Below are 16,370 nucleotides of genomic sequence, written 5' to 3'. Positions count from 1 at the left end.
AGAAGTTTATAAATAATGACTTGTAATGCTTAATATTACTTTATGGCCATAAAATGTAATTTTAATTTGAAGGAATGCTAATTTGTTTTCAGAAAGGCAAGTTATTTCTTCATTGACTTTATATTCCCTACTTGTCAACAGAATAGAATGCTTGGAGGGATGCATTTTACTTACAGAAGATGCCCAGGTATTATTTTAACCTTGTCGACAAATGCCAGGAATCCCCTATAAGCAGGGTCCTGTACTACACTCTGCTTGGTATGGATATAAGGACACCCCCTACCCCCACAAGGAAATCGTAGTCAAAGAGAGAAGGCATTGTTTTTAGTTGTGAGGGCAAATGTGTTCTTAGTAGGGATGGCCAAATAATTTACTGCTGGCTCTAGTCCTTCACTCAGGTGTCCTGGAGAATTCTGATTTCTTTGTAATGGATGTGTTTTCTAAGGCCACATGCACTGTTCATTTAATTACTCCCGCTGCTAGGCAGCCAAATTGCACGAGCTCTGTGAGCCATCGAGCAGTCTCCCAAAGTTCTCACATCGCTGTTTATGTATAAGATGGACACAGGCAAATATTCTGTTTATCTTAACACATACTAATTTTTAAAAACTAAAACCAGAGCAGCAACTCTACTCAGCAGCTGTTTTTGCAAAGGACAAGACTGAGAAATACAGATGTGTTGGTTTCCAGTACATTTTTTTTTTTTTAAGTGAATATAGGTGGTCCTTACATTTGACAAAAAGTAGGCAGGTGGTGCATAAATGACTGCATTGGGATGAAGCTGACACAGAGAGAGGCTCCGTGGCTTAAAACCCAAGTACTGACTGTGTGCATGCCGTGCTTGAGTCATGTGAGCAAGGATGCAGACCTCTGTCACCAGCACGATCTTATTTGATTCTCAAGCATTCCGTAATTCCAAACTTCTGTTGCATCTCGGGCATGGCGCTGGCTGTGGGAGCACAAGGGTGACTTCAGAGACACGCTCAGCCCTTCAGGGATTTCTAGCCCACTGTTGTGACTTTCTCCTTTTTGTGTCCGAGAAAACTGAGCATCATGGAGAAAGTAACCAGCTCCCTCTTCTAAATAATCCCAGCCCCTGCCTCCCCGTCCACCAGCTTCTTCCATTCCCGAATTCATATGAATAATATTCACATTCTCTGAGTTCCCTTGTGGCGTTTATTGAACTCCAGTTTGGCCTCCCAAAACTTCTTTCATATCACGAGTGAATTTCTGTAGGACATGACCATCATTCATTTGTCAGATGAGCAAATGGGAATTTGCCAAGAGAGACTCTGGTTCATCTGCATTTTCTCAATCTGTAGGAGCTACGTTCAAGTGAAGTTACTGGCTTAAGAGTGTGGTTGAATTTATCCTTACCTTTCCCACTCTTCCATCCTTATTGTGCTTATCATTGATTGTCCAATTTATTAAATATTCCCAGGGAGCCAGAACACAGGGCAATAAAGTACTGAATGCAAAGGCAGGAGTGAAACTTGGAAACAAGTGGACCATTAACACCAAAGGGTCAGACCTGCATTTGAGATATCATGTTATTTGGATTAAGTGCTCTTAGTGGCGTAATTACCAAATTGATGCATTTTTCCTAGAATGCCCCTTTGGCAAGAGATGTAGGTATTTTCCTGTTGTACATCTTGCCCCATTCAGAATCAGTGAGGTTGAGATTTTGCTGCTGGGCCGGTATATGATAGGATGGGAAAATATAATCAAGGTAATGGACATGAGGCAAAAATTTAAGGAAATAACAAAAACAAGAGTATTTCTATTTTCTGTTAAGTGTATGTACTGATGTTCTGGAATTCACTATAAGAAGTTGTAAATGGTGCATGAAATGAAAAATTCCTGGTGGTCTCCTGGGATGCAGCCAGTGCTCTGCTCTATTCCTGCTGATTGGTTTGGATTATTTTCTTTAGTCCAACTTAGGAAAAAAAAAAAAAAGAAAAGTGTAGCTGGGTTATCTTAACAGCAGAATCCACTCTAGGTTAATTATTACGTTAATCCTTGATGGTGTCCTTAAATTCTGAAAACATGTGGATCCTTCAAATTTTAGAAGCACAGCTAGACAGTCACTGACCACCTAAGCTGATGTTGATTTTATGTGTTCCAATTTCTCTTGTTTTATTTGCTTGATTTCCTTGCATATTTATTGAGGCTCTTACCTACCAGAGATATCGGGTGAGAACATGGGAAACCAAGTATAGGTATTTTATAAATATGGGAGACAGTTATATACATATTCTATATCTCTGAATTATTGATAGATAGCATGTCCCCAAAGTGTAGCCAAGGTCTAGGAAACAGGCAGCCAAGAAAAAATAGTCTGTTTTAGATACCATCTCTCAGCTGATGTTAAGCAGTTTACATTTTTCTCTAATTTTTACCACTATCAAACAAGGTGGATACTGTCTTTCCCTTTAATCATTATTGTCATTGTGAGTTTGAGTGGCTGATTATTTTTTTCCAGTATGTTACCATAAACAAGCATTTTTTTTTTTTTTTTTAAGTTTGTCCATATACCACCTAAAGTCCCCTTGACTTTTATTGTTGGTGTGCACACTGCATCTTGGGCAGTTGAGGTCTTGGTGGACTGCTGGAGAGTCTGGAACCTTCGCTGGGCTGGAGATAGCTGTATGAGAGAATGGCTGTGTTCTAGCTTATGCTGCCCTCCGTGAGTTCAAAATAAGCCAGCCCTAGCGATCTGAGCAGAGATCCACCTTGGAATTCTACAGTAATTTTTTCCTCCCCCTTTTCTGGATGAAAAAGAAAACCTAATACTTAGTAAGTCTGAGAAACAGTTGTTTTTGGGACTTTGGGTCCTTAGGCCCTTTCTTTTGAATTTCAGAGTATTTCCATATAGTATGAATTCCCACAGCTCGCTTGAGAAATGCCCCAGATGGTGTGACATTCTGTTTCAAGGAGGAATTGAAAAGTATTTTCCTTTACATAACATTACACTTAGCTCATTCTTTTGCTGTGTCTGAGATGGAATCCCCCAAAGCCACAATTGTGTTAATGTTCCACAGGGTGTTTATTTAGCCTGTAAAGGTCTGTCTCGTTTTCTGGAGCATGTTATGATTCAGTTTACAAATCCTCACTGTAATTCAATCCCATGATGGTTGCTACTGCTCTTCATAGACTCGAAGCACCTTCTCTGTGCTCAGGTTTGACATTATGTATGGTTCTTAGGTTGCTTGGATCATAACGGACTGGTCTTGTCCTCAAAGCATAAATAACTCAGTCTTCATGGATCAGCTAGAACCAATCCACTTTTCCCCTGCTTCTTTTGCCATATTTTAGGTAATAATAAATTGTAAAACATGGCTACGGAATGTGATTTGCAAACCAAATGTCACTGGGAAAATAGCATTGATTCAGAGCATTAATTCCTTCATTCCTGATGTACAAAAGACTTACTTCTTCATGCAAACAAAGGCTGGGCAAACAAAGACTTCTTTCCTAGGGACATTGATTGTAGTCTGCTGGTGAAGATAACAGATGGATTGTGTCACAAAGAGTTAAGCAATGTAGGAATGGACACACCCCAGGCAGAATTGAAGCCCCAGCCTCCTGGGAGATGCTACAGCTCAGAAGCTGATGTTCTGTTTACAATAAACTCTTACGAAGTGCTAGGGTTGGGTCATTGCCAGTTACTGATGAGCATTCAAAATAGTTGGCAGGGTTGAGAATGGCAATTGATGTTTGTGGAGGAAACAGACAGGATCCTGGCCCTCGAGGGGTCCGTGTCAGTAGGAGATTGGTGTCTTGTCGGGGACCTGTAGGTCAGGGAACATGGGAAACAGCTGGATCTCCTGTCCCATGCATTTGTCTAGTGGTCGTAGGTCGAAGGACCTTGTGTCCTTTGGTTATATCTGTCTCTCTGTCAATCACACTGTTGTCAGCCTTGTAAAAGGTCCCGGGAAAGTGTCTAGGAATTTCAGAAGAGGGAGATAGTACCCATCTTCCAGATGAGGAGGAAGGATTCTTCAAGCAAGAAGGGTCATGAGTAGTCTTTGGGGGACGGGGTGGGTTGTGATGTGTAGAAGGTACAGCTGGGACAGAGTGAGGGACCCCCCCTTAGGTCCATCTAAGGGGATAAGTAGAGTGAGGCAAGAAAGCACTGTGTGTCCGTGTGTCAGCAAGGATCAGAAAGTCCTGTGATACCAACATCCCTAATTGCTCTGCTGTCCAGGAACCCTCACACATTCCGTCACCCTGGGTGAGAGCCAGGTTGGAGATAGGCTGAAGTTCTGGCGTTTTATTCGAGTTTAATTTCTTAACGTCATTATCAGAGCGCTGCTGCTTGTGGATGTTCAGGGTGTGGGGTGCCATTCACATCGCCCACTCTCTGTGTTCAAGCCCCTGGCTCCACACAGCAAGCCTTCCTTATTCCCTGGTTGTAAAGCCTCTGTGTTTTCCTGCCTAAGAAAAGATTTTGGTGGCAGATATTCCTAGGTTTCAGTCTGGCTTCTTCACCTACTTGGCAAGAAACATTTTGAACCTTAATGTTTTCCTCTGTAAAATGGTAATGATGCCGTCTACCTTATGGGTTGCCATGATTATTAAAATAGCATATTGACGTGCCAAGAACTACCAGCAATGTTTCCTCAGACTGACATCATATGACTGTCCTAGGCAAGGAACAAGTCTAGGCCTCTCTCTCGGTTCATGTTTACTAGACCCCTGTGTTCAAATAGATGCTTATTGAACATTCTCATATTTTTAGAGGATGACAACACTGTGGAACTGCACCCCTGCTGTTACAACACTTATACATAGAACATAAAATTTCATAGGAAAGGATTTTTGTTATTGGTCAGGACTTCCAGGGAGTTCTTGCCGCAATGAGGTTCAGGAGTTGCCTGAGGACACAGATGCTGAATGCTGTACACATTCAGAGGAGGAGCCGTTCTTACGGGTTCAGTGGTCCAGGAAGGTTCCACAGGGGTTTGAACTGGCTTTTGAAAGGACGGGGGGGGCAGTCAGCATGGGTGCCGTAGACATGGGCCAAGTATTCTCTGTCTCTACACTGTTAATGTTGACCTGTTCTCTCTGCAAGTAGATTTTAACATGTTTCTTCTCAGGTGTTTGCTGCTACCGGGGGCAAGGGGCATCGTAAATAGTCCATGCATAGTCTACTTGACTTCAGTCAGATTTAACAGTTTTGTATTCATCACCGGTCAGGCACATGATGCTCTGCGAGTCGGTCCAGAGATGCGGAGATGAATAGGCGCAACTTCCGTGGACCCACTAGGTGCAGTCAGCACACAAATACACCAGTCCCTTATCCTGGGGCTGTGATTCGGGCCTTTGGAAGCACACAAAGCACTCTTGTGTTTCTACATTTTTTTTAAGTTGCATTTTCTATATAGTAAAATTCACCTTCTAATAATAGAGTTCGGTAAGTTCTAACAAACACACAGTCATGGAGTCACCTAGTCAAGATATAGAGCAGTTCCCTTACCCCCCAAATTTCCCCTGTGCCTTTTTGTAGTCATTCCCACCTCTGCACGCAGCCCTTGGCAACCATTGATTTTTTTTCTGTCTCTAGAGTTTTGCCTTTTCCAGAATGTTACATAAATACATGTATTCCATATGTAGCTTTTTGTGTTTGGTTTTTCTCTCACATAGCATGATCCATATACTAGTTATCTGTTGCTGTTAAATTACTCCCAAAAGTTAGTGACTTAAAAGAGCAAATGTTTATTACCTGACTCTGTTAGTTTTCTATTGCTGTTGTAATAAATTACCACAAATGTACTGGCTTCAAACAACACGTATTCAGGGTGCAGGAATATATATTCCTATCAGCTTTGTATAACATAATAACAATATAATAATATTATAAATAAATCTGCTAATTTCATTGGTAGGAAATATTTTAACTATTGCTACTAGAGGATTTTAACATGTTAAATCTTGTACTGGTTATTTGTAATCTAGTTTTATCAATTTTTAAATACCTTCATCAGTTTTTCTGTTAGACTCTCAGAATGTGTTTAACGGGACCCCCGGTATTCATGATAGGTCAAATAAGGGAGCAAGTAGAGGTAGCAAGACCAGGTCTGGGCTGTTGCAGTGGCCAGAGCTAAAGGCAACAGGTTATGGAGTGCTGGTGGTTGTCTTAGCTTGAGTTCCCCAGAAATCAGGCCTGGTAGAGGGACGTATTTATTGATGATTTACTGGGGGAGTATTCTCAGAAGAAGGTAGGGAGGAAAACAGATTGTGTTTCACTCGAGACTAGCTTCAGCCTGATGCCACACGTTCCTGGAGAAGGACTTATACCAGAGCTGTCCTCCTTGTTAGCAGAGCAACTGGGTCTGGGGCATGACTTTCCAGATATGATGGTGACCATCAGTCAAGGACAATTTTCTGGAGAAGTCTGCTCTCAGCAGTGGTGAAGGGATACACTGGACCCATAATTGAGATCTAGACAGGACATCTTAATGCTCATTCCATTGGAAATGTAGGGGACTGGAAAAGTATTAATAGTCTCTAGAGATGTTGGTGTTGACTAGTCATAGAGACTAAGGGAGAAGAGGGAGTAGCAAATGTTTCCTAAGAGTTACTAATTAGGGGGCCAGTTAGAGAGTATCATTACCCACTAGAAATAAGGAGATTAGGAAGTGGAAAGATGAAGATGAAGAGTTCAGAATTGGGGTGGATATGAATGAGATTCTGGAACCTGGGAGGAATATGGGGGCTGGAGCTGTGGGTGTGAAGTTCATCTTTATAGACGTGTTGTTTGGAGTCCCTGGCTGGGAGAGGAAGGGCTGGAAGAGACAGAAGATGGGGCAGTGGCAACATTAGGAGGAGGTCCATTGCGACAGAGAAGTCTGGTTTCAACAGAGGGGAGGTTGTTGGGTTTCTTGATTGGGAAGCCATAGCTCTCCAGGTGGCTTTGAGAGAATCTGGAGGGTAATGGGAAAGAATTCACTCAGCTTGGTGATAAGAAGTGGGTGACTTGGGGCAAAGAATGGAGACAAATATTTTAAAACTGTAGTCCACAAATGGGAAGAGAGAGGCTAGTGCCATTTGGAAGAGCCCCAATGTCATATAGATGTTTTTCTCTTTCTGGCCTTCTCTCTCCTGTCTGTCCTCCTTCCTTTTGGTTTCTTTTTTCCACTTTGCCCATTTTCCCTTTGTAGATGGTCAAAAAAAATCTGATTAGCCTGAAGGCAGCAGGAATGAGCCCATGAAGCATGAGCTACTGGAAAGGCTAGAAAGAGAGGGAGAGAAAGGCATAGTCAATGGGTGGGATGCTCGAAGAGTTGTACACCTGAAACAAATACAGTGTGGTATGTCAGTTATATCTGCATTTAAAAGGAAAAACAAAAACAAAAACAAAACAAAACCGGAGGGGAGTGAGAGAAAAACTTAGAGATCAGCTATCTGAAAGCCTTTGCACTAGGACCTCCTTCCGTTTATCGTCCCCATCTGGCACTCTTTCGGTAGGAAGATCACTTAAGGCTACTGTGACTGGCTCAAAAGCTTGGCCCATCATTGCTTCCATGGATGAGCAGGAGCACTGTCCCCTGCTAAATAACAGGATCACCACTCTCCTTACTATTGAACAGGTGTTCTCTGGTCCAAAGGAATGTGTTGGCCCCACTGGGCCTGGAGCATCATCCCCAGCAGGCCCAGAGAAAGCCAGGGTCCCCTCTCGCTCTGGGTAGATTAGAACTGCAGAGAAGCAGCACACCCCCTTTCATTGGGATCTTCTATACATTGAAGACCTCCCCTGTCCTCGCTCACCCCTCACAGACCAGAATCCACCAAAGAAGAAAAAAAAATCAGGCCCAGAGAGTGCTGACTAACAGCATCAGCTTTGGAATTGGAATGATACTATTTTTGTTTCCATTCTGTCTTTATAGTTTGAACTTTCCTTTTGATATTCTGTAAATATTCATCATCTCAGAGCCTTTTGAATTGCAATGGCTTTTAGTCAAAACTGAGCAAAATGTGCCATTTGAATAATAAAAACCTCATTAAAGTGAGGCAAAAGAAATTCTTTTCCTTTTGTACAAGCCAATTAAGTGTCTTTACAATTAAAAAAAGTCTAACACTTTATAGTTTCATATTCCATAAGCCTGTTTTTAATTAATGGAGGTGACAAGTTTTAGGTACAGGGTACGTACTTTGCCTCTGGTGGTGCAATTAACATTAATGAAGGGTATTAAAATTTGGTGAAAGAGGAGAGGATTTCCCATGTCCTCTGTGGATTCATGCCCCCAGGCTGAGGTCTTTGGTAGCAAGTTTCTTGACGTGTTTTGCATTTCCTGAGAAAATGTACAGGCAGGGATAAAGGTAACTTGAGGAGGCCAAGAGGTGTGGTGTCAAAATTCCAAATGCCCAGGCCTATCCTAAAGACATGGAAACACTGCAAAAATCAACTTTGAAGAGTTGTATTTTCTCCTGTGGATAGAAGGGAAGGGTATAGAGACAAAGGAAGTAACAATGATTTAACCTGGCATGTACCTTGCACAATACTGGGATTTTACTCTTCACAACCTTGGGAGGGGTGTATGCTGCTGTTTTGAGTTTACAGGGAGCGGAGACAGGTTTACAGACGTTAACAAACTGGCCGCAAGTCAGGTAAGTATAGTGACATGACTGAGCTAGAATTTCTGTCAGCACTTGTCTCTACCCATTTAAGGGAGCTTATCTAAGAAAGAAGGTATTGTGCAGTAGCTTTGAACTCAACTGATCTTATTTTATTTTGTTTTGTTTTGTTCTTAGTCATTTGCTTCTTTATTTTAGCTGTTTCTGATTCTTATTCAGACCATAGGATGTTTGTTTCTAATCTCTTGTTTTCCTGTTTGTAAAATGTTGATAATAATACATATCACTTAAGGTTCTTATGTACACAAAGCTATTAATAAATGCCTAATCCCCATTTATCACTCAAAGGAAAAAAAAAAAAAAGAAAAAAAAAGTGTCAACAACTCTGAAAAAGTGAACCAAATATTTGAGATGAAAACTGAAAGGAGCTCACATATAATTCATATATTCACTTGGCCCTTTTCCCATTTCTCTCTCAAAGTTTTTTTCCAATGGTCTTGCCTTACTACAAAATATGGGTTATTTTGGTTATAAATGAGTAGATTCTGTTTTGATTTGAAATAGGCTCTGATGAATGTTCTAGGTAGACCAGATGCCTCAAAGCATTTTTTGTCCACCTCTTCAGAGAGTAACTGGATTGTTGGGGGGCTGTACATTGACAACTGGGGGGACCATAAGTGGAAAACAGGTGATCCCAACCAAACACAGGTGACCTCAGCCACATCAGCACTTTTAGGTCTTAGGTAGATGGTGGATTGGAGCTTTATCAGGCAACAGAACAAATAAGATAGTTTCTCAATGAGACCTAGTGGCAATGAGATTTACATAAATACTTTTTAAAAAACAGTGAGTTAATTCTTTTTCCCTCTAGTGATAAATTAATTCATGCTTTCTACCACGCATTTATTATGAATTCTTAATGAAATTAGTATCATTGAGATCATTAATAATATCATTAATATTATGAATAATTAATGAACTAATTCCAATTCTTAGCAAACTCTAAGAAAAAATGAATAGGAAATAAAACTTCTCAACTCACTGTATAAGGCCAGTATTAGTCTGATTTGAAAACCAGATAAAGACATCACAAGAAAATTACAGACCAGTATCACTTAGAAATATAGATGTATACATCTTCAACAACATATTAGCAAACCAAAAGCAGCAATATATAAAAAGGATTATACACTATGGCAAGGTGTGATTTATCCAAGGAATTCTAGGTTGGTTTAACATCTGAAAGTCAGTGTAATATACCATATCAGTAAAATAAAGGATATGCCATTGGACACAGGAAGAGCATTTGAAAAAGTCCAACACCGTTTCGTGATAAAAACACACAACAAACTTGGATTACAAGGACATTTCCTCAACCTGATAAAGGGCTTCTAAAAAAAAAACCCCACACCTAACCTACTTAATGCTGAAATATTGAATGCTTTCCCTTTAAGATCAGGAAACAAAACAAGGATATTAAATCTTACCACTTCCATTCAATAGTGTGCTGGAAATGCTAGTCAGAGTAATGGGGGTGGGAAGGAGACATTCCAGTTGGAAAGGAAAAAGTAAAATTATCTTTATTTGCAGGCAAAATGACCTTAAGTGTAGAAAATACTAAGAAAGCCACTTAAAAAAACAATTAAATCTAATAGATAATTTCAGCAAGGTTGGGGGATAAAAAGTCAATATGCAAAAATCAATTGTATTTCTATACACTAGTAATGAATAATTCCCAAATCAAATTAAGAAATCAATTCTATTTGCCATAGCATCAGAAAGAATAAAATACTTATGAATACATTTAATGAAAGATGTGATAAATTTGTATTTTGAAAGCTATATAATATTGTAGAAGGAAATTAAAGAAGACCTAAAGGGATATAAAGACATCCCATGTTCATGGATCAAGAGACGTAATATTGTTAAGAAGACAATATTCTCAAAATTAATCTGCAATTTTTTAAAAAGGTTTTACTTATTCATTTTAGAAATAGAGAGCACAATTGGGGGGGGGAGGGGCAAAGGGAGAGGGAGAAGCAGACACCCCACTGAGCAGGGAGCCTGACTCAGGGCTCAATCCCATGACCCTGAGATCATGACCTGAGCTGAAGGCAGACGCTTATCTGACTGAGCCACCCAGGCACCCCGATCTGCAATTTTAATGTAAAACTTTATCAGAATTGCTGTTGGCTTTTTTTGCAGAAATTGAAAGCTGACTCTAAGCTTTATATATGTGCATGCAAGGCTCCTGACTAGCCAACCCAAACTTGAGAAAGAACAACATTGAATTACTCTCACTTCCCATTTTAAAAATTTACTACAAAGCTTTAGTGATAAAGACTATAGTACTACCATAATAATGGAATAAAATTGAGAGTCCCAAAATAAATTCTTTCAGTTGGTCAATTGATTTACATCAAGGGTGCCAAGATCATTCAATGGGGGGAAGAATAGTCTTTTTAACAAACAAAGCTAGGGCGCCTGGGTGGCTCATTGGTTAAGCGTCTGCCTTTGGCTCAGGTCATGGTCCCAGGGTCCTGGGATTGAGCCCCGCATTGGGTTCCCTGCTCCGCGGGAAGCCTGCTTCTCCCTCTCCCACTCCCCCTGCTTGTGTTCCCTCTCTCGCTGTGTCCCTCTGTGAAATAAATAAATATCTTAAAAAAAAAAAAAAAAAACCAACAAAGCTACAATAGTTGGAATACCTGCATGCCAAAGAATGAAGTTAGATCTCTTGCATTCACCTTACTTCTGTGTTAGCTTACAGTGGATCATAGATCTAAATGCAGGAGCTAAAACTAAAACTCTTAGAAGAAAAGATAGAAGTGTATCCTTGTGATGTTGGGTTGGGCAATGGTTTCTTAGATAGGACCCCAAAAGCACAAGTGACAAAAGAAAAAAGTATATACAACTTGCATTTCATCAAAATTAAAACTCAGAAAGAAGATAATTTAAGACATTTCAGGGTTCCACCCACCCCTAGAGACAACTACTCTTCACATTTTTGTGTACCCTTCATTAATATTTTGTGTGTGTTATGTGATCATACAAAATTACATATTTTGTTCTATAACGTGTATGTTTTACAGGGTCAAAAGATGTATCATTTCAATGGCTGCATAGTATGCATATATTCAGATTCATTTAATGATTTCCCAATTTTATATTTTGTTTATTTTGTAATGTTTTGATTTTATAATGTAGTTACAAACACTATGGATAGCCTTTAATACATGCCTTTTTACAATTCTTATTAGCACCTTAGGATGATTTTCCCACAAGTGCCATTTCTTTATGAGGATTTAGGATTTTGATTCACATGAAAGGCTTACTTTTACTTTTTAAAATTTTATTATGAAACAAATTAAATAGATTCAAAATAGAAAATATTATAATAGACCTCCACTTACCCATCCCTGGGCTCCCTTGTTTCTAAAGTGTAGATGTAATTTGACCTCTGGGAGGAATATATTCAAACAATGTGTGCCTGTCTCTTTAAACAGAGAGTTTCCCCCTTGATACATTTACTTAGAACCTATTAAATGCTGGTTCCTGTGTTGGTATTTATACAGCCTATATTCTCTTTTATTTCTTACATCTACCTTAAGGGTTATTTTGATTTTTTAGGTGAAGAAGCTAAGAATTGGATAAACTAAGATGCACAGATAAAATTAGGTTTTAGAATCTGGGTTCCATCCAGGGTGACCAGTTTGCCCAGTGCAGTCCCAGTTTGAGCACTGAAAGTCCTGTATCCTGGGGAACTCCTGGTGCCCTGCAGCCCGCTCACAGTGTAAGCCCTTCCCCAGCAGCATGGCTCATGCTGTGACATCCCATTTCCAACTGATGAATCTTGAAGACAGGGAAGAGTTGATTATTCCTGTCAGAACATGGGTTATCCTTGGTTTTAGAGTGTTTATGTCTGCACAATGTTGGATGTTTTATTTTTCAGATCTCTTCACGTGCTTGTGTGCAATGCAGCGGCTTTTGCTTTGCCCTGGAGCCTCACCAAAGATGGCCTGGAGACCACCTTCCAGGTGAATCACCTGGGGCACTTCTACCTTGTCCAGCTCCTTCAGGATGTCCTGTGCCGCTCAGCTCCTGCCCGAGTAGTTGTGGTCTCGTCCGAGTCCCATAGGTGGGTTAGCATCTGATGTGTTTTTTCATCTGGCCCCTTCCTTGTGTCAGCCGGTATCTTCCCGAGGCTCCCTTTCCCAAAAATACTTCTCAGTGATGCTCCCCTGGAAAGTGTGGGTGCACTCAATCTGGCTTCCTTAATTTTCCGAGTCTTTCTCTTGTTTTGAGATTGTGGAGGATTATTTGGGGGTTTTGTCTACAGCAATGTAGATGGTTTTTACAACTATACTTCAAGCTCCTCATTGATTTTGCTTCGAGATGGAATAATAATTGATTAAATCTGAATGCCTGACCTTTATCGATTTGTCATTCAACAACTTCAACACCTCACCAAGAAGAATGTGCAGTTATTCTAGCAGGAGAAACAATGCAATTAAAGACTGCGAGATGAAATCCAATTGTTTTATAATGAGAAATTAGGGAATTCAATGCAGACATTAGCTGTGTAATTGTAGAAAGGGAAAGTACTGTAGTTAGAACATATTAGAAATCTGGCCATGCCTCTTTTGGTTAAAATTTCAATTAAAACATCAGATGGCACTTCTCTTCTATTACCATTAGGAGAATATCCAATTGACTAAAAAGGCATTTGAAAATTTCATTGTATTTTCCGCATATTTGTTTCTGGAGTTGGATAAACAACTATTTGTCTAAAGAGAAGTAGTCGGAGAAGACAAAGGACTTCCCGGGTGAGGCTAGATTTAATGCATGTTAGGGAGATTTTCCTGGTGTGGTTGGGAGCTTTCACTCTTTGCAAAGTAGCTGGAAAAAAATAATGTGCAAGGGTCTGTTTTTTTCCCCTTCTTCTCCGTCTTAAGTCCTGAAATGTTTTAGTGACCCAGAATGAAGCTTATTTTTTTAATCATGCTTCCATAAAATGTAACCCCTGGGACTTGGAAGAGAGAGACCAGCCAAGGGTTAGCCTGAACCCTTTATCACTCCCAAACACAGGGGCTTATGGTATAAGTGACACATTGCAGATAGATTTACTTTTACCATTTTAAATTTATGGTGGCTGAAATGAAAGGAAAATGCCCGTAATAATCCTCCCCCGTGTTAAAAGACATGAAACATCTAGTAATTAGGTGGTAACAAAATCTGGACATCCTTATCTTTGTAAATCACACCAGGTTTGTGGGGGAAAAAAAAAAAGTGGAGTGGTCCTGCTCAGGAGTGAGGGAGGCTACTGTGGGGGCCGGCACAGGAGAGCAAGCTCCGGAAATAAATCTGCCAGCCGCGATCGTTTGCCAGATGTGGAGGGCACCATGGGATATGTTTAAATGAGTTGGTATTTAATGGGAGATTATGTTGAATTGTCAGCTGCTTGCTTCCCTTTGTAAATCTGGATCTCAAATGGTATTCCATGTGACGTCTTTGTTCTCTTCTTAACTGCCGCATAATTCGAGCCTACCTTGGAGATCTGAATCTTAATTTCACAGAACAGACGAATTGGAAGGAAGGGCCTTGGTCTCCTGAATTAGACCCATTTTAGTTTACAGACAAGGACTTCCTGAAATGTCTTATCAGGCCCACTCCTGTCTGCTGATTGGCACTGGTTTTTCTGCTTTCTGGTCATCCTTGGCACCTGTTAGGGGGTATTTTTACAAAATGCTAATTGCCCCAAGCTGGTTTGTTTATGACCCTTGTGTTGCTCTCCTGTGGTGCCCAAAACAACAGTGTGAGTACTGGGTGCATAGTCCTGGGAAAGCACTCGCTCACTGCTCAAGGACCCAGAGCCCTAAACCATGTTGTAAAAGGGAAGTGTTGATATCTAATTACCTCCATAAACCTTGGCGGAGTCTTTTCGTTGGAGTCAAGACCCCCTGTTAGGGGAAAAATAAAGTCCTATGTTTGCAGAAAAATATTATACCAGACTGCCCCCAGGCAAAATATTTATTAGCCTCCCCGTGTCTTCATTGTATTCTAGTTACTTATCTGGAGTCTGAGCAAGTGAATGAAGTTTTTGCATACCCAAAATACGTCATACTAAAATGAGAACTCTACTTCTTTGCTGTGAAAAATTTTCAGATAACAATTAAAATAGAATGAAAAGAGCGGAGGGCTGGCTGTACAACTCCTAATGGCTGCAGCTGTGTTGAGTGCCAAGTTGCTACACACACACACACGCACGCACACGCACACACACACACGCACACGCACACACACACGCACACACACGCACGTACAGCTTCTGACGCAAATTCAGTCTTACTCTTTGAACATACTAGCTTTTGTCTACATAGAATCCAGCCTAATTATTTTTGTTTGGTAATTTAAAAATCCTTGGTTAAAAAAAAATAAAGGAGCAGTATATATAGAAATACAAGATAGAGGTCCCCACAAACAGCAAGTGTTAACGTCCAGAGAGCAAATGTTCACATTTTACTGTATTGGTAAGAGGATAAATCTATTAAGACATTATTGTGTGGCTTTGTCAATTTTTCTACTTGAAAATAGGGTAAGCAGCCTTTGAAGAGTTGTTTTACTGCCTCTGGAGCTGAGAGGTGAGCATGGTCGTTTTTCAGGAAGCCTGCCCTGGTTCAGAGGAATCAGAAAGCTTGCCCACGCTTCCCGTTTCCCAGAGGACTGTCAATATAAGCTAATCAGACCTTAAAAATGGGTCTGCTGCTCAGGAGATCAGCAGGGCAGGAAGTCAGGGGTCCGCTTATGGAGGGGGGCTGCTTGCAAAGGGTGGGCCTGCCCTATAGTAGCTGTGCTTCTCCATCCTGAGAACTTACTTCAACTGGGTTCCATCTAATTTCTCATCACGGTGTGTGTGTGTGTGTGTGTGTGTGTGTGTGTGTGTGTGTGTGTTTCACCTTATTTCTAGATTAAGGACTAGGAATGATTTCCCTTCTCCCTCTTAACTTCCCCAGTGTTCTCCTGTCATGAGATACTTCTGCGTTGTCCTTAAAAACCAAAGCAGGGGATTCATTCTAAACTTCAGCCACGGACATATTGATGAAGAACCTAGAGGACCTGAAGCTTGTGCTAAATTTTGCCTTTGGAACAAGGCTCAAAACAAAGCTTTTTGTAATAAGGGAAACTTGGCCCTTAGTTTGGAATTCCGAACCCACGACCAAACTTTAATTCTCTAATCCTGTATTTAGTCCCTGTTCTGTGTCAGGCACTGTGGTAGGCAATATGCAAGGGTCTTACTGTCCACCTTCCAGGAATTCACAGTCCAGAGTTGGAAGCAGGTGAATAAATGGCTTGCAGTCTGGTGTGGTAAGGACAGAGGCACACTGTACAGATAAAAGGCAAAGATGGCATGATTTGCTTTGTTACTGATGTTGGGTTGGGGCGGAGCGGGGTCATTGAACACTAGGGATGTCATGGCCTGGATCCTGGCGAGTGGGTGCCTAATTTCCATGGAAACATGTCTTTCCATCTGCTTTGCGTGGCTTCCTTCTTTCTTTCTTTTTTTTTTATTATTGTGTTAATCACCATACATTACATCATTAGTTTTTGATGTAGTGTTCCATGATTCATTGTTTGCGTATAATACCCAGTGCTCCATGCAGAACGTGCCCTCTTTAATACCCATCACCAGGCTAACCCGTCTTCCCACCCCCCTCCCCTCTAGAACCCTCAGTTTGTTTTTCAGAGTCCATAGTCTCTCATGGTTCATCTCCCCCTCCGATTCCCCCCCCTTCATT

At 40.8% G+C, this 16,370-nt stretch overlaps 1 protein-coding gene across 2 annotated transcripts in view; it reads left to right on the top strand.

Moving 5' to 3' along the window:
- Positions 1 to 16,370, top strand: part of WWOX (WW domain containing oxidoreductase) — a 929,603-nt gene that overhangs the window by 255,395 nt on the left and 657,838 nt on the right. For both annotated transcript variants that reach the window (XM_032389774.1, XM_032389775.1), the window contains one exon: positions 12,527 to 12,712. In XM_032389774.1, the coding sequence (XP_032245665.1) occupies positions 12,527 to 12,712 (186 nt within the window). The remainder of the gene's footprint in view (positions 1 to 12,526; positions 12,713 to 16,370) is intronic.

Source organism: Phoca vitulina, unplaced genomic scaffold, assembly GCF_004348235.1.
Source record: "Phoca vitulina isolate PV1807 unplaced genomic scaffold, GSC_HSeal_1.0 scaffold56, whole genome shotgun sequence".
In the NCBI taxonomy this organism is placed as follows: domain Eukaryota; kingdom Metazoa; phylum Chordata; class Mammalia; order Carnivora; family Phocidae; genus Phoca; species Phoca vitulina.
The sequence above is the reverse complement of the archived record's forward strand: the minus strand, read 5'-3'. Positions and strand labels throughout refer to the sequence as shown.